Raw genomic sequence first — 21,886 nt, forward strand, 5'->3', positions numbered from 1 at the left:
AGTCACAAATTCCTCGCAATGGCCCTGACGGGCAGGCCTGGACTCTGGGCTTTGCTAAGGCAATAATACCAATACCAATACTATCATTGACCAGATGTTTGGTTTGACCGTTGATTTATTTTAATGGCTTATTTTCATTTCTAGCTGCTACCGACAAGACAGCTTCAGGCTCCGGGAAACTTTCCTAAGAGCTTGTCTGGAATTTTGCCAATTTTGGCCCTCAAATCTGCAAAACCAAACAGACCTAAACTATCCCTTGCCAATATTACTTCTCCAACACAACTTCGCCTTGCACTGCGTTTTTTTTTTAAAAACATGCTTTATCTTAACTTCTTTTTGTAAGACTAGAGTAGTGCTGCCGCCACAGGACAGGACTGCACTGTGATTTTTCACACTCCGATATACTGCACAGCGTACCACAGTCACTGTGAAGGCTGTGCACAGTGTGCCGTAAATTTATGTTATTTTGTCAAGCCATGGTTACGAGGACATTTATGCAATTCCTGCCCTTTCTTTCTGTTCAACATTATGATTTAGTATGGCCTTAAAATGAAGGACTATTACAATTGGAAACAAAAATTCTCTTCTAGGTTACTTTTTAAGTAACCTACACAAGCTTGATAAAAGCTTAAATAGATTTTTGTCCTCAAAAATGTGCAATTTCGATAAAACTTTCTGCAATCGGAAAGAAACATCTCAGTCTGGGTGGCAAGAATACAATATTATACTTAAAAGTGAATAAAAACATGTAGCAATGTGTCTATGCTTTCACAATGAGACTTGAGAGTGTTGCTTAGGTGTTACGAAATGGTTTTATTTATTAAGTACAAACACTGGTTTTTGTATCTAATCTTATCTGCAGAGTATATCTAATCTTATCACACTTTCTACTAGAATCTCATAATCTTGTTTGGATCTTGTCGGATCCATTACATGATAACAGTTTTTCTTCTACACTTATGGGTTGGTCACTGTCTAACAAGGGGATATAATGTTCAGAAATAAATTCTGAATTGTAGGTAATAAAACATCAGACAATAGTACTGGACATAGCCATCTTCTGTAACAAACGCTATGTATGTGGGCAAGGAACTGCGTGATTATGTGTGACGTCATTGGTCACTTCACAGTACTTCACAGTAAACTGTGATAACTGTGAAGCGTGTCACACTGCTAAAAATTATGCTGCACTGTCACTGCACTGCACTGTGGTGACAGCACTTGGCTAGAGCAATCTAGGCCAGTTGAGACATGTCCGAATTTTCTTTTTTGTACAATATGCTAACATTCTAAACCTGAACTTACGAGTCCAGGCATTTGGGCATATTTAATGGATTTTGTATTTTATTTTTTCTATTTAAACTGAATTTTAGAATGTACAAATATTCTTTAATACTGGAAAATGTCCTAATAATTTGCAGTTTTAGTATCAAATCCATCAGATCCAGACAATGGTTAGCCTGCAATGCTATCAAATCCATAAAAAATGGAAAATAAAATGCCAAATTTTTGGCCTAAAATCTTTCAGAATCCGGACAAGCCTCTAAGAGAGCTTCTTAGGGCTTATGGCTTTTTATAGCCAAGATAATATATTTTTGTAAGACTTCTCCTTAAGCACGCAACATCACTTAATATATTTGTATGTGAAACACAATGCACCAACGTGCTACTTTTTTTCTTTGTTTTTAATTGTATTGTTTGCATTGCAAAATAATCAATTTTTAATACTTATTTGTTTTTGCTTGTTTCTGTATTATTTCTGGTCAAAAAGAAAAAAAAAGTAAAATTATGTATATGTATAATTTATATACTAAAGATTATATTTCAGCATCATAACCAAATTTGTGATCCATATATTTAATATATAATATTTTCCAAACAAATTCTGCGGTTGACTGCAATTTGTGCCACTCTACCAAAAGAGGTCGATTCTATAAAAAATAAATATTTATTAATAGGACATATAAAAGTATAATAAATTTCGTACCATTGTTTCCCGTTCAAACTGGTTCATACAAATATGGATAGTGGTCATGTGCTTGTAAATATCCTCGGAATCCTTGATATTGAAAAACTCCAAAAATTTCTTCCAGTCTGTTTTGTCGATGAAACGGGATACAAGTGCAACATATACCACATACTTGCTGCTTAGAATTGGTTCTAGCAAGTAATATGCTGCCACAAAACTAATAGAGCTAACAGAAACAACAAATACGTCGTTTGTTGGCCAGTAAATGTCGTTGGTAATTGGTTCAATACAATAACCTTCAATCAGCTCTGAATTAGCATCCTAAAATAGCAAAAATAAATATAAAAATATTAGTATATAGTGTAAAATGACTTACTAAAGCATATATAGCATATTCTTTATAACCAAATTCTACAAATTCCTGGACAATTGTGCCGTATCCAGGAAATCTATCAGATCCATAAGGAAATACAGAAAATATTGCTTCTTTAGCATGACATGTAATACATACGCTAAAATTGCGTAAAGTATAATGCCATGGGTCAATAAGACATTTATGCTGATATCGCCTCCATTTGATCTGGTTGTTCCAGACACCTAAAGTGTCAAGCTCAGTCCAACGTTGGTTGATTGGAACATATTTCATAATGAAGGCAGTTTCGATTTCGGCATTGATGTCTTTTAATAGATAGCCAAAAGATTCTAAATGAATTAGATTTAAGTATAATATGTTTAGATATAAATAATATAATTGCTTACTTGATATTATATCAAATGGCGGAAGAAGTTCCGAATATTGATTCAAATTGAGAAAGTCCATAATGACAAGAAGGACTAATAAACGACAAACACGATTTGAATGTGATGCAATAAAACTTTGTTATTGCAATTTACGCTTTAAATAGGACAAGCTCAAGAGTAGATTACTAATATAATATAACAAAATGGCGCCATTTTCTCACTGTTTAATAAAATGGTGTCATTTTTTCACCATTTAATAAAATGACTAATTTTCAATGCATTTGTTGCTATACAATTAGTGCAATTAGTAATATGCCGATGTCATTTGAATACTTCTATTAATATATCACTATAGTATTGATACTATTATCAAATCTATCATCATCAATATCACTGTTGCTATGTTACTAATACTGTTTTAGTTTTCTTTAATTGCTTCCATTACTATAGTCCTGTACTATCAACGCCACTGCCATTGCATTAATACAATATACTGTGTTATCAACGCCACTATCATTGTATTAATACAATATGTGCTATCAACGCCACTGTCATTGTATTAATACAATATATTGCTTTAGGTTACATCACACTATTGCCAAATTAGTATACATTATGCAGGGTTACGGAAATTAAAATGCTAGACACCGGCTAGATAGGTATGTTGGCCGCTAGACCACAAAAAAACAATTTAAATGCAGTTAGATTCTAAATGATGATGAAACAACTTTTGTATACTTGTTTCAAAAACATGCTAATTCCGTAGAAGTTGGACCGTATATTTGATAGATTTGATAAAAATCAATCATATAAATAGAACGTACATATAATAGAATTGACTGCTAACATTAGTTATATATATATATATACTTGTTCTATTCCATTTGAGTTAGTGCATAACCAATATCAAGAGAAACTTACTAATTTAGTATTATACATTTTTATACGTAAAGCCAGTGCTATATTGAATGAGTAAGAAATACACGTAAGGACACGTAAGTCTGTGCTGTATTGAATGAATAGTAAGTACACGTAAAGCTAGGGCTGTATCAAATGATTAATAAATATACGTAAAGCTGGAACTGTATTGAATGAGTAATATATATGTATTCAATTAGATAAAGCAAAATTTGAGAGCTTGTTTTACGACAAGGACTTTCACTGCAGGGGTGGGGTGGGCTGACAGGTCTAGTTCGATCTGAAGAATATTGATCTAATAATAGTTAAAACTAAGTTACATATGAGAATAATAGAAATTCGAATAGAAATCGTTAAGATTTAGGGTAGAGGGTTACGGGCATCAGGGTATAGGGCATAGCAGCTGTATCCTGTATAAATATACCCTTTTAGCAGCCTAATCATTACCGATATCTTCTGCTACTCGTTTCTATCATACAATACGTACTACAGTATGAACACTTCTTCATCCATTCCAAATGCAAATGAAACTCATCAGGACGCTGGATCCTTTCCTGTTAGTTAAACATCTATTTTATGAATTATCTATACTAACAATTTTTGTAGATCGGTGTAAAAATTTTTTATATTGACGGTCAAGGCAGATGTATCTATGGGATTGTTAAATGTCACCAAGCCATGCACGTAAGTTTATAACATTACTTGTCATTTACTATACCTGATTGGGGCTCCAGTGTACACTTCTTCTGCACATAAAACCTCTCGACTCAGATGGAAAAGAACAGAACATGACATGGATTGTACCGTAAGTAAAATATATTTATATTTAAACATCTTTTGTTAAATTAATATTCTGTTTAAATAAAGTTCCTATGCAGTCATTTGTGTATAGTCTGTATATACTCGTTATATATCCAGTACCAGAGGTTCATATGTATCCATGATGAAAGAAAATGTTAATCAAATATCAACGAGTATACAATATTAGAACACGAATCTGATGAATAGGGTACGCGTTGGCGAGTCAGTATGCTCACGTGACAGGTTTATTACATAGTCAGATAAAGGTCGGCTATTCGATCTCCTTTGTCCGATTAGATTACTAAATACTGATAAGTCACTGATGTAGCCACAAAATATAAATGCATGTATGTTTCTACTGTAGAGCACCAGTGAACAAACAATACTTTACCTGTATATCGATTACTCATGCACCGATACCCCTATGCTCTGTACCAGAACCATGCTACAGTCACTTTGCATTATACTGGTATTGACTTATGTCGGAAATATGAACCTTGGTTAAACCTTCATTCGATTACCAACAGCAATGATAACTACCCGCAATGGACCCAACCGACCTGCGTGAAATATGGTACCACTTTATTATTAATAATTCCATGACCTGACCGATATTCATCGCAATCTAATATCTAATTACATATATCATACCCTATATCCGATTATAATAACCATGTTTTTGTGAAATAGTCGTAGCCCAACTCCATTTATTTTTGTTGATATCAGGTTGTATCTCACATTCTCTCCGCTTCCCGGGGTCGGACCGCCATATACGGACCCTTCCAGCTTCCGCACAGACAGCCAATGAATCGCTGGACCAGTCCACTCCACACGAGCTAGACGAACCCCCCCTCAACCTCACAGCGTGGATGGGTCCGACATCTAATCGAGTGTCGCGTGCAACACTGAAAATGAAAGCATCCCCGTTGTGAGGCCCTCCTCCGTATGCCAACCATCGACCACACGGTGAGAGTGACGATTTCACATAAAATGATGGACTCCCCCAGAGACTGTCGCATGGGTTTTGGCTACTGTAGACGTTTAGATCCAACACACAATACACATATATCCTTGCATCGGTGCCAAGTCCGAATATAGTACCGTCCGATTCCTTGACCCCCGATACCAGCGACACAATACCCCTAGACTGGCGATGGTTGTAGACGGTCGGGTCCAAACTAGAGCACGAGAGGTAGGTATTAGTCGATCTGAGATCCCATAATCGAAGAAAACTACCAAAAGACAATGAGACACACTTTTCTATCGTCTGATAAAACACTCACCCATTCGCGGAACAACTACTTATTACATTATAAGTGGCAGTGTCTTGCAACACGAGCCCCGTAATGGTGGGTTCCGGAGAAGATCCTACAACCTGATGGGCATGAACGATAGTAGCGACAGACCTAAGACCAGTCGACCCCGAAGATAAACGAACTGATGGATTCATCCGTAAATCCCAAAGGGATATAGCACCATCTCTACCTCCGGTGTACACAAGCGACTCGCTCATAGGATGCCACATGACACATTTAACCGGCTCGATATGTCCGTGTAACCAATGCGTTATAACTCGATCTTCGACGTTTACGACAAATGCACCGGGATGATCGTCTCCCACGTACCTTGAATGAGTAGACGTACCAACCAATAACGATGTATCATCCCTCTTCCATTTCAAATCGCTTATGTAGGACCGATGACGTATAACTTGCCGTCCCCTAGGTTCTACGCGAGGGAAGGAATACGAAAAATAAAAACCGACATAGAAGTGCTGTGACCAGAGAGAATTAAACGCACCACGTTCCCATAAACACCTCCGTCGTGCGTCAACGACCTTGATGGATCCCTGGCAAGTGCCTATCGCAAGAAAGGACTTGCCACTAGCTTTAGATTCTACAAACAAGTTCGAATTATACGCTTTGATGAGCGTTGTACTATACATACCATTTGAATACGAACAAACGGATTGTCTATCACGCAAGCCGCACTGGTAATCAACACAGTTGAGTGTATCAAATATATTTGAAGATATGAACGAATTTAAAAAAGGAATCATAGAGGCTGATACATAAATAAAATAAAAATTAGCAGAATGTTAAATGTTCATTCAATAGAAATACTACACCTCTACAACTGATTCCATTTATAACAGGATGCAGAAGACGTTGGAACTGACCAATGCGGTGAAAGGTCGACGCGCTGTATCCTTTATCGGTATCGACAGGGATACCTTTTCTACACATATCAGGGTCTGACATGATTAGATGAACGATAAATTGAACCACGAACCTTTATAACTGAAATGGTTCGAGAAAATAGCATCATATAGGGTCGACAAGAACGACACACAGAAATTGTTCATCCAATTACCCGGAGAAGAAGGATCATCCAGGATCAGTCATTAGTCATGATGATTATGCTTAACAGGTTCGATGACAGATATATGACAGTCAGCACGACCGATAATTCACGAGATAAGATGTAACCCTGTGATTATTTCCACTACAAGTAAAACGATCGACAACGAATCCTTCGAGTCATAAACACACATTGCTAAATATGTACATCTTCACTGTTTATGGAAATCGCGAGTTGATAACTCACGACAGTGACTTGCTACCGAACAGGGCAAGCTCTCTTGCGTCTCTTACAAATACGTTACACGTTCTGCTACCCATGGAATACATGGCTCCTGATTCTACGCCATCCAATTTTAAAAATTGTATAGAAAAGCGGATGCTTACAGAAGGTTTGGTGGGAGAAGTAAATGTACCTCCTTTATGGGATGCGGCGGTCTCCATATGTGTTTTCTTCCTTTTCAAACGCGAAAGTCAGTACAATAGACACAGGACAAGATGAGCATATAGTACCGATGCCATTGTTCTTTCTAAACCCATCCTTTTTTTATGTTCATAGGATTCAAAAAACAAAAAAAAAAAAAAAAAAAAAAAAAAAAAAAAAAAAAACGATTTATGTCTTCAACCAGATGGCAAGGCACCAAGTACTCTTGACCACCTGGACCAATAATCAACCTATAACCTCTCGGCACTGGCGAAATTAAGATGACACTAGTAGTAGGAGTTTTTTGAGGAGGTATACTCGATCAGCATTGACTTTTTAAAGACGATGATACTCGTTTCCATTCCATGGAAGCATTTAGGCATTAGAAATTTTTCATGGCTCTTAGAGTAAGCCTTTAATAAGGTAGGCGGTACTATAAAGCCTCTTGTATCTAGAGGGCTAGACGATTTCGAAGTTTTCAGTCAATCCGTAATTTGTAAAGCTCGAACTTACTAAGCAATTTCTATTAGCTTTGAAGGGAATGGATACGTTTCAAACGTAATCAAGTTATTGGTGTTCCTTTGATCTTTTGCGAAAGTTTCTTCGATTGCGGTGAACATTGTTTAGCTGTCACAAGTGGAAACGAGCGGTGTTGCTTTCAAGTTGGTTGGCGTTAAAGTACTCTGTTTTATATTAGTCCGTCATTTACAATAGATTCTGTTGTCATTCGCATAGAATATTTGCGTCGTGTTTCATATGACTAATTAGTTCTCAATAATGTAATGTGTATATGTTGTGAGGATTAGACTCCTTCTAATTACAGAGTTCTAAATGTTGCTGTGGTTATCCTGTGGACGAACATAGAAATACCATTAACAATCGGGTAAAGTCGTAGAGTGGATAGATATTGCATAAGTGTTGAATATTAATCTAACATGACACCAATCAAAGAGTTCTCCGAGACTGTTCAGTGTACTAATCCGTGTATACATAATATATGTTCGTAAATGAAGCTATCTATGTCCGGCTATAAGTTTTGATAAGTGGGTCAAATGGTATGTAAAAGTCCCCTCGTTCCATAGCAATGGTTTACTGATTTACATTTTATAGTCGTAGGATGGCATGACTACAGAAAAATAGCTAGACATTCCGTGAATTACTCAAGTCACGAGGAGCCTCGAAAATCACCCACTTACATCAGCAGACATGTTCGGTTTGATGCGTTCCCAGGACCTATGGCCTTGCTGTAAAGCAAAGGCTACCCACTCTTAATTAAGGATGTTATGACTAGAACTTTGAAATAATTCAATTTGAGTTAAACGCTTTATCTTTCGGTCAAGTCCCTTTTTACTCTACTCACTTCAATTGTTAAATTGCATTATAAAGTGTCGATCAATGCCTTCACTTGTATGGCCTTTGGAATGAAAGGAACGCTATTGTCGGATCCCTTGGCGTGGAACTAAGGAAACGAACCACCATCGGTGCCGAACTCGCGGTGAAGGTGCTATTACGGTGTTCGAGAACCGCAAGCTCTAAATCTCGAATTCGCTTGTCAGAACTCAGGTGCGTAATCACCATCACAAATTCATACTGCCTCCGAGCTATCGGTTTCCCAGTATGGAGACCTTGTTAAGTCGTTTCTACCTTTGAAATCTGTGGAATAAATTGCAAAATCCCAGCTTCTAGGAATATAAAGACTCCCTAGAGCACCATTGCATTGCTAAATCGTTGAAACGGACGCATTTCTGACTTGCCAGAGTTTTATGAAGCTGAATTTCGTCGTTTACAGCTCGACGAGTTGACTTGACACCGCCCCGGTGGATAATTTAAGTTGGAGTCTCATTCACATTATTGTATATAGATGCAAAAAAATGTATGTTATTCAAGCTAGTATATAGACAATACATTGTCTAACACTGACGGCAGTTGGTTTAACACAGAATTACTCACTCTCGGTGAAGCGTCGACTTGACTACATGTTCAGATCTCCAGACGTTTGCGTCAATGATATCAGGACCATACATAATTTGGTCAAAAAATGGTTTAACCTGACTACGTAGGACCCTATACGCGTAGATTTGGTTATTTTGGCCCGTCAAAACTGTTGTAGAGGAGAAAAACACTCAAAATATGCCAATGTCCTGCTAATTCACGGCGCTGAAGAAGGCAATGGAGGAACGCCAATGGATAGCTCCGAGGCAGTATGGGTCTGTGATGGTGATCACGCACCGGAGTTTTGACAGCAAATGTGAAATTTAGAGCTTGCGGTTCTCGTACACGCTATGCGTGTTTATGAAGCTCCCGTGTCGACATGCATCTTAATTATTCTATGATAGCCCAGAATTTGCTTTTCCTTGACGAGCCCACATCTGGTCTTGACTCTCAGAGTGCCTGGAACATTGTTGCCTTCTTGCGAAGCTTGGCCGAACAAAGCCAGGCTATCCTATGCACGTAGGTAAGCAGCTATTATCAATTATTTATATACTGATCTGTCTTATTCATTAGGATTCATCAAGTGAGCTTCTGCGGTGATGTACCTCTTTGCCATCTTAATGATTTTTTTTTTTGTCAAAAAACCTTTCGCTGAATTGTTCCATGTACGTCGTTTGACACAATTTTATTGTACCTTGACTGACCAAAATTTACCAGGTCTTCGATCGCTTCCTTTTGTTGAGGAGAAGGGTGGCTAAACAGTCTACTTCGGTGACCTTGGACACAATGCTGAAACTTTGCTGCACTACTTCGACTCCAACGGTGCTCGCCCATGTCTTCCTGAAGAAAATCCGTGCGTTATTTTTAACCGTTACACTGATGCCTTATCCTGATCTATCTCCGTCTAATTTCTAGTGCCGAATATATGTTGGACGTTATTGGTGCCGGAGCGACTGCCTTCAGCAGCATCAACTGGCACGAAGTTTGGAAACGCTCCCCGAGGCAGTCAGGACTGAGCAGGAAATCCAGGAGATCCATACAATTGGACGAAGTCAACCTGCTGTTGAAACTGATCTCAGGATTGAATACCCCACCCCATGGCGCAACCAGGTCATCGAACTTGTCATTTAAACAAGGAGCTGCTGACCATTACCGCATCGCCAAGCTCATCCTCAATGTTGCTGGTGGCTTCTTCATTGGTCTGTCTTTCTCAAGAACCAGGACAGTATACAAAACGTTCAGAATTGTATATGTGTAAGTCTTGTTCGTTTTAGGATTTGATCTTCGATCTCATAACCTCCTTTTACTAGACTGTTTACATGCTTCTCGTCTTGAAGTTGGTTTCAATTACTTTGTTGAGTTCACGAAACTGACCAATATTTCTACAGTCAACCGTTGGTGAACATGTTGCAAGTTCCCTTCGTCGCTACCCGTACTATCTACGAGGTCAGGAAGCACCCAAGCGGAATGTACAGCTGGACCGCCCACATCATTGCCCAAATTCTGGCTGAACTGCCATGGAACATCCTGGGATCCTGCCTTTACTTCCTTGTTTGGTGCTGGACCTCCCGCTTCCTATCTGGTCGCGCTGGTTATTTGTACTTGTCTGTTGGAGTTGTGTTCCCTCTTTACTACACCACCATCGCCCTAGTACGCAATGCCTACGGTCTGCATTTTTTCAGGCATGGCAATACATCGGACTCGGAGATATAAATAAACGCAGAATGACGTTAGGACACTGCTCATCCAGGCACTCCTTACATGTTGCGTCGTCATAGGTGTTAACATTCGTCAAAGGCATGCTCGCCTGCATCGCATCACCCTCGCCAAGTCCCGCGACCGACGTTTGCCATAGCAATGCTCGCCTGAATTGCATCACCCTCTCCAACCTGAGGTGACCTGCAATTCATTTCGCTGAGATTCGGCAAAGGCTCACACGCCAGAACATGTCCGTTCTCCATGCCACTACTCGCCGCAAATACGGAGAAGTCTTTCAGGGTTTCTAGGCATGGGCCCAACATTGTGGCGGAGAACGGCGAAATAAGAATTGGCGATCCTGATAATGGACCTTTTAACCTGGAGGATACAGATCCAGAAACACTGATAGAATGTTCGTAATCCATCCCTTAATATAAGTGATATTTTTACTTACCTTGTTCCAAGTGTGACGCTAGTGACAACTGTGGCTCGGAGAGTAATAGCAGTTCCGTAGCGGCACACGGAAAAGGTTTCGAAAGGAAGCTTAGAGGTCGAATAGACAGGTTAAAGTACTCTGTATTCGATGCTTTTCTGTAGCTACTACATAGCTGTATTTATACTGTAAAGGATAAGGTGTCCAAAAGAAGTAGACGAAGAAAAAGATAAAAGAGGGTTAATTGGGAAACACATGAAGGTGGAGTATAAGTCAGTTTCAAGGGGAATAGAATGAAGGATTAGGAACATAGAATGAAGAAAATGAGCTAACGGGGTGCGTGTATCGGGTGGACGGAGCGAAGGTGAAGTCCACAGAAACGAAAATTAAAGATAAGATAAAAAAGAGGATTATCGGGGTGTGGGAAACAGACCGGAACGTCACACCAAGTCAAACGGGTCCATTGGCTACGTGCCAGAGCACAGTTCCACAGATGGCGAGAAGAGGCTATGCTTCTTGGGTACGAAATGGACTGAACGATGAGATATTTCCTACGAAAGGAGAAATAGTGGATGAACAGTGCAGTAGCGGCAATGGCTGGTGATGCCTCTGCTAATGACGTGGTACAAAAGGGGCGAGCAGCCTATGCCAATCGCCAAGCAGCCATGTGGGGTGACTTGGCGAGGCGAACAGATTACCTATTTCGTATTACCAAGCCTGGCTATAAAAAGGGGTTAATCTAAAAATAGATATGGTTCAGCGTAAAAAAAATTGAATCATGAATCTTGAAAAAGTCCAACACATCTGCGGTGACCGTCCATGACGTTTTCTTCAATCGATCCTTTCGATCTACATGGTTTTGCATCTGAATCGGCAAAGCAGTACCGCGAACACATACAAGAGCTCGTCTACTATGGGGAATCACGATTAAAACGAGCGGTGGACGAGATTTTAAAAAAACCGATGGAAGATCAAGCTCCATTCCAAAAATGCCTACGAAAAGAACTGGTTAGTAACTCAATTAATGGGATACCTTTTACTAATGGTTTTACAGCATTACTTTTTGACTTACGTGGGCTTGATCACATCAATGGGACAAGTTGTTGATGTACCATTTACGCTGCGTTCGTTGGCATTTTCTTTAGGGAGAATTGCTCCAGAGGATCTACCCATGCAATTCAACGTCGAGTTCGTGCAAGCGCTTAACATAACACGCGATGAAGACCGTGGGGAAGTAGTAGCGAGCTACAAAAGACCGTGGTGGGAAGAATTCAGGCCAAGTTGGCGATCTGTCATAGACGATGGTTCAATCGGCGAGTGTTTATCACACCACAGGAAACTAATAGGAATAGAAAATAAACATCGTTTTATTGAGTCTCTTGGTAGCGATATCACTCCATCCTCGTTTGCCATGACACCAGGAGAGCGAATGCTCTTTGAACCACTTCAGAACGCTCGGCGAACAATTATGGTAATGACTGAAGCTCAAACGAGCCATCAGAGTGTCATTTTCAGAAAGGCAGAGGAATACTGGAATCTGCATGACGCTTCGAAGGCCGAAGGGATGAATAGGGACCATTGGAAAATGGGCATTACCGAGATGGGTAACAATATTACGGAGATTGGAGGTGTTGACTATGTTGATAGGTGCGTGTTTCTGCAGAGGAATAGCGTTCCAGCGGCGTTGATACCGAAACACCTAAGAATAGGATATCAACACCGGCATTTCAACGTGCGACGTCATGCAATGACCCGCCTTTGGTTCGGGATTCAAAACACCGTTCGAAAGACTGGAAACCGTCAGAATTGGATGATGATTACAGTCTCTCCCCGCTTCCGTCCCCTGCACTGCTGTACCGCTCAGAATCAATCCAAACCGATCAAGGCACCGTGCCTGTAGAAACTGTACCGCCCCATTCTGGTCCTGATATCTCGTGTGGTTCGCCAGAAGAAATGGGCGATCTTTCTATGCAAGCGTCACTATCACCAGGTTTTGCTAGCGCACGGTCCCGCGATGAAATGGCAGAGTTGTACGAGGATATAAAGCCCCATATCCAAGAACCTATCCAAAGTTACTCGCCCGAATTCCACCCACCCATCCGTATTCCTTTGGCAGATGAATTAGGAGATCTTTTCAGGGACATCCCTTCAACTCCAGGCCGATCATTTGATATGGAGATACTGGGGATACAGTCTCCTAATGTGCTCGCGACATTATACGAGGAAATAACACCCCAATTCGGCATAGATCGCCAATCCTCGCCGGAAATCAAAACACTTCGCCTGAACCCTTCGGCAGATGATTTAGGAGAACTTTTCAATGATATTTTACCGCCCTCAGGCCTCTCTATCGATCCTGATATTACTGCAACGCGACCTTCTGATGTACGTTCAACGCGGGACGAGGATGTAACGCTCCAAATTAACGTAGATCGCCAATCCTCGCCGGAAATCTGCGCACTTCGCCTTAATCCTTCACCAGATGATTTAGTAGATCTTTTCAGGGACATTCTACCACCTGCAGGCCTGTACCCCAATCTTGATATTAATGGAACGCGGCCTTCTAATGTGCCTGCAACATTGTACAAGGAAATCACACCCCAAGTCGACGTAATTCGCCAATCCTCACCGGAAATCTATGCGCCTCACCTTAATCCTTCACCAGATGAGTTAGGAAATCTTTTCAGGGGTATTCTTCCACCTTCAGGTCCATTTTCAAATGTCGAGTATACTGGAACTCAGTCTCCGCAAGAGTGTACAACAATGCGCGAGGATTCGACGCCTAAATGCTACCCATCTCGCCACATTGCTTCGACGGATGAATTAAGCGAACTCTTTATGGACATCCTACCTAATCCAGAGCCTTTGAAGAGGTCAGAGGCCCAGACCCCCAATAAACGTTCAGGGTTTACAGAAGATACACCACCCACGTATCATCCAAACTGTTATATTTCATCACCGGACGAATTAGGAGAGCTTTTCAGGGACTTAAAACCTGCCTCAGAGCTGTCGGAGAGCCCTAGTGCCTACGTTGCACAGTCCCCAAATGACATTGCAGCACTTTGGCAAAATACTAACCAACCCAATAACCATTCACCTCGCCATAATGCTTCGCCAAATGAGCTGGGGGCGTTGTTTCAAGGTATTACACGGCTCGCTCAAACGACGGATAATAGTGCTAACACAGCACTGCAAGGTACCTCAAACGTCATGTCTCGTCCACCAGCCTCGAGCAATATTCATGAAGATCAAAGTCTTTCATTGGGCAGTAGTAACCATCTGAATGGGCTCCCTTCCAAGAGGCAAAGACGTCAAAAATAAGCCCTAACCAAACTATCTCTTGCCCTCTGTAACATTAGACAGAATAGAATAGAAGTATTAGAGTACAGAGTATTTAATTTTTTTTTTTTTGTGCTCGCTGCATTTCGCCCCATTATGGGCGTACTAGCTTACACCGGGGCGAAAAACCTGGGTCCGCTGAATACGAAAACCAGACGCTCAGTTCCCCGGGTCCGCTGAGCTGTAGCCTGTGCACACCAGATACACATACTCCGGACCCGCTGAGGTGTGACCATACACACATCTATTCGACGGATCGACATGCACCACTGACCACAGTACGGCCTTTCCTTGTGTCTTACCATACAGCACACTGTTACACTGGAAAAGACTAACACACTCGATGGAATTGTAAATTTCTGTGTATCAGAGGGATGTTGTAGAGTATACGTACAAGCAACAGAAACTCGAGATGATGGTAGAAAGAGAGAGAGAAGGAATACTATTCTGAACAAGTAAAGGATAAACAGAAGACAGGCTGAATTTATAAAGCAAAGAACCAAAATCAGAAGCTAAGTAAGTTACATAGCCTACGTAAATTACCGATAATACAAGAGATATTGTCAAGCGAAACATGGTTGATTCAAGAAAATGTAGGACCGGTGAGAAATACAAGACGTGTAATCTGGGTAAGAGAAAGAGAGGCACCAAGTTCGCCTGACCCTGCTCGGTTCGCATATGCTCGGAAAGTCGAAAAGTGGTCTTACCCTAGAAATAGTGAAGGAAATGAGCTTGTAATAACTCGATTTCCATTTCTGTCATCTTGGTCTGGGAAAAATTGGCGAATCTGTGCAAAAAGCCGTGTATATAGTCGGGGGTCCATCGAGAAACAGCGTAAATCATTTCTTGCTTTGTAATCCCAAAGGCATGAAAGTCCTGCAAAAGGTGTATCATGGAAGGGGAACAGGAGTCGAGAAAGGATGCAATTGCATCATTTTCATTCGAGTCATAACGCGACGGTGGGCGGGATACGGTATTGGCTGACGATGAGGCTGGAAGTCTCACTGTTAACTCTGGTTGGGATGATGAAATTACCATACATACCATTGACGTTCTCCTCTAATCGTGAATCTGAGGAACTCGCCGATGTGGAAACCAACGGAACTATTTCAGGAAGGGTAAGTTTACTACGGGCTGGTCCGGGCATCTTCAATGAATTGGGGGTTGGGTACACCTTTAGTTGGTAAAAAAAGGATGAAGGGCCGTTATTTACTCACCCCTTTACGCTTCCGTACATTATAGCGCGCCATCTCAAGTCTCTCAATTATGTATTGCTCCACAAGATCAAGTCTTTCACTTTGATCATTTTGCAGTGAGTGGTTAAAAATATCGGGGTATGCTTTTAATACCTGTAGGAAAAAAAAAAAAAAAAAAACTGTAGTAAGTAAAGGTCCATGCAAATTAAACACATAGTCCGTGCCCACCGTTTGACGAAACAATTTCCGTTGTTCAACTTGAAGAGAAGGTGGCAAATCCAATGTTAAGCAATCCTGCCCAATTTTAATGATGTCGTTCTGTGAAGCAATGAGGATAATGTGCATGAATAGTATTGGAAATACTAACGACGATGTCCGAGACTGCTTGGTCATTATTCAAGCATACTGAGTTAAGCATGGCTTTTAGCTGACGCTCGCCCTATGTCATGCACTGTTAGTGTGTTGTACATAGTGGTGAATAGTACTGTTGTACTTGGCCTGTCTCTGTCTTGCTCTGAATTGTTTGCATTTCTGGAAGATATGGGAGGGCTTATTGTCTGTTGGGGAATGATAGAGGGGCAAGGGAAAGTTCAAGTTCAACTTTACGATCCCTCTTGTATCCGCCAATTTGACTGTGACGCTGTTCAATCGCTGTTCGGATCCGATATATCTGATCATTCTGATGTGTGTTACTTTTTTTTAAACTCACCTGTCTGTCACCGTGCAGTGCGGCGCATTCAATGAATTTATTTTTAGTTTCCGTGGGCAGAGGGAATTGCCATCGCCGGAAAGGCTCGGGTACAAAGGAGAGATCGACATTTACAGTTGGTCTGTTGGAGACTGTGTTTGATAGTAGGTTGGGATTGCATTGGGTGATGAATGTACCTTTTGGTATTGAGGTATGTGTTGGGTGAGTATTTTTGATATTTTGTTTAAAATTACAACTTTAAAGATCTTTCAGGGAAATTAATACACACATTCAATTGGACAAGCGCAACCAGCTGCGATTACACGCAACCATTTCAAACTGGAAGCCATAATCTGACACTGACTGATGTATGTTTATTCATGATGAAGGGGAGACACTGGGTAAATTCTGTATGACGTATACTTTTGTTGCCACGTATGTAAATCGGGCATGGGTCAATGACAACATCTACCTTATTGTAGGAACCGCTAAATTCCTGCGAGCGGAACAACGACTTAGCAGTTGTATGAATCACCCAGAATGCAAGACTCACAAAACGACGAAGTCCAGCACCTTGGCGCCCAAACCCTGCCAAACATGTGAGAACACGCCGCGCGCTTGTCAGTCAAATCACACCCATCCCCTGTCTGGCGTTTCCATCCCAATGTTTTATCGTCCATTTTCATTCTCAATACCTTTCCACAATTTCATCTTCCTCCACTATCTACCTATCACACTCGTCCTTGTATCTATCACACAAGAGTTACTCAACTTACAACCAACCGGGTAGCAGTGTTTTGTTTGTTCATGAAGCCGGTAGATAAAAATTCGTAAATAGAACTAGTATATAAGTAGTCGGGCAGTCTGTGAAAGCGGTAGTGGAAATTTACCCTCGAAAATTTGGTTTCTCTCCGCTCCTTGTACGTTCTCAAAGCTTAGCTGGCTATCGAAGAAAATCTAGCAACGCTACCTAACTCTTGTAACCCTACTTGTAAGGTGAGCCGTTGCTACGCACGGCAGATACGAGTCCTTGTGATCAATTCCGTTGGAATTTATCAGACATGTCGTTTAGGAGGGGCAGCATCCAGTATATTATAAGATTGTAATAGCTCCATCTAACTTGAAGACAAAGACTGGACTGAAAAGAATGAAATCACTAATGTTTAAGTTGTCCTATTGTAGATTTCCGAAGCATATTTCTCAAAAAAGTCAAAAACAAAACGAGATGTTAATATACAAAACATGTATTTGATTCGTTTTTATTTCGCGTATATCAATGGCCTCCAGCAGTGTAATCAACTAACTATTCATGGATTCTAGCCTCTTACAGGGAAGGATAAGCGGCATCCCAATCTAAAGAGAAAGCAATAGTCAATGCAGAAGCCTCTCAAATTCCAATGACGAACGACTGGAAATAGGATAAGAACTTGGCAAACGTCGATTCTGTCGACGTGCCTTCAGTTAAGAAGAAAAATGGAAATGGAAAGGAAACCACCACCACTAATGCTAAGAGTAACAAAAAGGCACTTACATCAGACGATCTGGCTGCAAAAGAGACCGAGAAACTGCAGGTACAAGGGAAGCGGACCGAAAGTAAAATTCTCATAGTTAGTAGTGAATTTTTGTAGATTCAACAGAAAGGTTGTATTATGGTGAATTTACATGTTTTACACTCATCGTTTGAAGAGTCTAATACTCTATCCTATCGTCGTCATCGTCTTCCTGTGCTCGTCTGGGAAAAGGAAGAAGATTATTTGAGAAATAAGGAAAGTGGATGACAGGATTGGGGTTTGGAAACCACCTGGCGAACCAGATCATCATTGGTGTATGTTGAAGGTGTGGTGTGAGGGTGGGGTTCGCGGAAATTTGAATGCATGAATTTGACAAGACTGAGATTGTTTGTGGATAGTGTTGCTGTGATATTCTCATCTTTCATCTTGCCATCGGTGGGTTCTTCGCCGTGGCGAGCTTCCAGATTTGACGAAACGTCCTCTTCGCCAAAAACCTCAGCCACATTTGACTCTGCATGCGAGGTCCCTTCTTGATCTGATGTTCTCAAGTTGGTGGCGACGTCAGTCTGGTCTTTGGCGAGTTCAGTGTCTTTGGGCGAGATGTGATGGCAAGCGGGATTACATTGTCCAAAGTCAATGTCAATTAGTACTTAGTACATAGTAGACATCCTAGTGTAGAAAGGTGAGGAACGCTCACCCGTGCGTCTTAGCACATCGATTGCTTGTTGCACGATAATAGATAGATTACAAACAAAAGTCAATGTCAATGGGTTGATCCGAAGTACCTCCATACCACTGGTGTTGGCTGGCTTCTAACTTTTCCCGCGAATGAACAGGAATGTAGGGCATCTTATCAGCATCAATCTCCGCCGAGGAATCCGAATCCTTATCACCAAATTTCTCGCCCTGTTCGTCCTGTCCGCCCTTCTCGCCTTCTTCGCCGTTCTCGTTCTCTTCGCCGTTCTCGTTCTCTTCCCCGTTCTCGTTCTCTTCCCCGTTCTCGTTCTCTTCGCCGTTCTCGCCCTCTTCGCCGTTCTCGTTCTCTTCGCCGTTCTCGCCCTCTTCGCCGTTCTCTCCCTCTTCGCCGTTCTCGTTCTCTTCGCCGTTCTCGCCCTCTTCGCCGTTCTCGCTCTCTTCACCGTTCTCGCCAATCCCGGTTTCATCACCAACCTTGCCCGAAGACTTAGAGAAAAGTCCTTTGCTGTCAAGAATTTTGGTTTGAGAGTCAGTTTGAATTCCTTGGTCCTTTGTACTCCCGCGGCGAAATGGGCAGGGACCTTCTTCCCCTCTGTGGTAGGTATCATCGTGCATGTTCTCCATCGTTATTTCAACACCGACTAATTTATGAAGGACATCACTATGATAGGAATGCAGGACTTCGAATTTGTTTGAGAGCATGTCTATAGCAGCCATGGAAAACGCCATTTTCGCTGCAATATAGTCGAAGCCATGGTCGTGATTAGCCAATTGCTTGTCGATTCGCTTCATGACTTTGTTCATCTTAGTGATATTCTTCTCTAATCGGGCCAGGCGATCTTCATTAGGGTAAGCTTCATTATCTGCATCTGCTTTGTTGTCTTCCCAATTGCGAATATATGTCGGCCGTGTAGGTAGTGGGCCTGCTGGAGCACGAGCTTCACTTCGCGCCATATCTTCTGCCACCCATGCTTCCCAATTCCTGGCAAATTCTTCTACAAAGATGTAAGCATACAATTTGCATAATACTGGATGAATTCTTACCAATGTCTTTAGCCGCTCTCGCAGATTTCTCGGGAGGAAGTGAGCTAGACGATGCTTTGGGTGGTGCGGTGTACCTTGGTATGGCTTCCCATGATTTGAGTACGTTCTCTGTTTTGATCTTAGCCTCAGTGTAGACAAACTGATAATGTACCTTACCCATAGGATGTTTGTCTTGGTTGGTTTGGGAAGAATTGAGGTCTGCGGTCTGCTCGGATATAGGTTGCTTTCCATTGCTGTGCTTTGGATCTCTCAGCGCCGGCGAGTGATGTTGAGGGTCGTGATGGCCACAATTTTCATCTGGTTCAGGTGAGCCGGTTTCGCGTTTAGGCCTTTTTTGGCGATGCAATGGTTTTCCATGTTTTCTAGCTTCTTCAACAGGACCTGTGATATCTTCGTTCGCCTCAGGCAGCCTCCTCACAATAGTATCCCCTCGATTGTCACAGCGAACCCGATGCGAACCACAATAAAAGCAAGAGTACCCTTTATATGTGACACGGCAATTAATATTGCGATCTGCGCACTGAGCGCAGGGTTGGAGATGGACATAGTTGGTTGGAACAGGAGGTGTGCGATCCTGCTTTGTTTCAGAGCGGCCTTGCACCTTTATGTTCGTTTTAACGTTGGAATGTGGGGCGGGTTCTGGAGTAAGTTTGCGACCAAAGTTTTCAGTAGACGTTGGACCCTTTGCTACTGCTGCCATGGCTCGTGTGATTCGTTTTCCAGATGAAGTGTCCGACGAGGGTGCAGGTGCTATAACACGAGTGTCTGGCGGATTGATATTAGAGGGAATATCTGATGGAACATATCCATCTTCGTTATTGTTGTCGCTTGAGTTTTCAATAGATACAAGTGTTTTTGGTGGTGGAAGTTCGGGGCTGGCTTGCCTGGCCTGTTGCACTCGACGTTTCTTAAGTGGAGGTGACGGTTCTCTAATGAGTGCGGAATGGTTTGCACTGTCGTTGACGATTGTCTCTGCGACTGTCTTGGTTTTCTCAGCGCTACTAGACCGCGAGCGCTTATTGGCGACTTGGTGTCGAGACTTTCTTGTCGTGCGTCTTGGACCCTCAGAGTCTTGGCGAATTCGGCTGCCCTCGCCATCCACATTTTGGCGAACGTGCACTTCTGAATGCTGGTCATCCTTGCCTTCTAATGTGGGCTTCTGTACTGGTTCATCGTGCGGATCATCGATCTCACGTTGCAGATTTTGGCAGTATTCGAGAAACTCGTGGCTGCGATGCTCTCTCTTGCGGAAAGCGTGTCCATAAGCACTCAGAAAGGCGAAAAGGAAGTTATACTGGGGCTTTTCTTTTTCCTCCTTGAAGCGACCGCAGGTTGTGGCAACCGCTTTCTAAATTGTTGTCTCGGTGTATGGTCAACATGTAAAAAGAATATAACTCACTGCTGTTTCCAAGTGCGAATCCATAACTTTAGCAACATCACCATCGACAAGGCTCTTCCGAATTTTTTGATCAAGTATCTTTATCGCCTCCTGGAACGTTGATAGATTATGGATAGATTGGAGCTCAGTGGATTCAGACATTATGGAAGGATTTGGATTTGAGGTTGTATCGTAGCGGAAAGATAGAATTGTAATGTCTGACAAGCTAAAATGATTTTCTCGCGGCTGACGCCGGCATGCTCGATCAGCATTGACTCTGCACTGCTCAATCAATTTGTAAGGTCGATTGTCTGGTTGACATGCCTCCTCAAAAAAACTCTTACTACTAGTGTCATCTTGATTTCGCCAGTTCCGAGAGGTTATAGGTTGATTAGTGGTCCAGGTGGTCAAGAGTACTTGGTGCCTTGCCATCTGGTTGAAGACATAAATCGTTTTTTTTTCTTTCTTTTGAATCCTATGAACATAAAAAAGGATGGGTTTAGAAAGGACAATGGCATCGGTACTATATACTCATCTTGTCCTGTGTCTATTGTACTGACTTTCGCATTTGAAAAGGAAGAAAACACACATATGGAGACCGCCGCATCCCATAAAGGAGGCACATTTACTTCTCCCACCAAACCTTCTGTAAGCATCCGCTTTTCTATACAGATTTTAAAATTGGACATATCTGAAAGGCTATTGGCACTCAGGATTTGGCGCAATTAGGGCTACATGCCGATGTCATAGCTCTTCAA

The 21,886-nt window shown here is 41.7% G+C and overlaps 4 protein-coding genes across 4 annotated transcripts; 2 read left to right on the forward strand and 2 right to left on the reverse strand.

Annotated features, from left to right (window-relative positions):
* Positions 1-9,524: 9,524 nt before the first annotated feature.
* On the forward strand, positions 9,525-10,858 carry JR316_0012504 (Brefeldin A resistance protein; the record flags this gene model as incomplete). Its single annotated transcript, XM_047898129.1, has 4 exons — positions 9,525-9,664; positions 10,061-10,399; positions 10,456-10,473; positions 10,534-10,858. 4 exons carry the CDS (start codon positions 9,525-9,527, stop codon positions 10,856-10,858), a joined length of 822 nt encoding a protein of 273 aa, XP_047743018.1.
* A 1,237-nt stretch (positions 10,859-12,095) lies between these two features.
* On the forward strand, positions 12,096-14,597 carry JR316_0012505 (uncharacterized protein; the record flags this gene model as incomplete). Its single annotated transcript, XM_047898130.1, has 3 exons — positions 12,096-12,284; positions 12,331-12,923; positions 12,956-14,597. 3 exons carry the CDS (start codon positions 12,096-12,098, stop codon positions 14,595-14,597), a joined length of 2,424 nt encoding a protein of 807 aa, XP_047743019.1.
* A 726-nt stretch (positions 14,598-15,323) lies between these two features.
* On the reverse strand, positions 15,324-16,204 carry JR316_0012506 (uncharacterized protein; the record flags this gene model as incomplete). Its single annotated transcript, XM_047898131.1, has 4 exons — positions 15,324-15,491; positions 15,833-15,964; positions 16,025-16,129; positions 16,175-16,204. The coding sequence occupies 4 exons, from the start codon at positions 16,202-16,204 to the stop codon at positions 15,324-15,326; spliced, it is 435 nt and encodes a 144-aa protein (XP_047743020.1).
* Positions 16,205-18,210: 2,006 nt separating this feature from the next.
* JR316_0012507 (uncharacterized protein) lies at positions 18,211-21,290 on the reverse strand (the record flags this gene model as incomplete). Its single annotated transcript, XM_047898132.1, has 5 exons — positions 18,211-18,231; positions 18,310-18,599; positions 18,763-19,701; positions 19,751-21,098; positions 21,150-21,290. 5 exons carry the CDS (start codon positions 21,288-21,290, stop codon positions 18,211-18,213), a joined length of 2,739 nt encoding a protein of 912 aa, XP_047743021.1.
* Between the last annotated feature and the right edge of the window lie 596 nt (positions 21,291-21,886).

Source organism: Psilocybe cubensis, chromosome 12 (assembly GCF_017499595.1).
Source record: "Psilocybe cubensis strain MGC-MH-2018 chromosome 12, whole genome shotgun sequence".
NCBI lineage: Eukaryota > Fungi > Basidiomycota > Agaricomycetes > Agaricales > Agrocybaceae > Psilocybe > Psilocybe cubensis.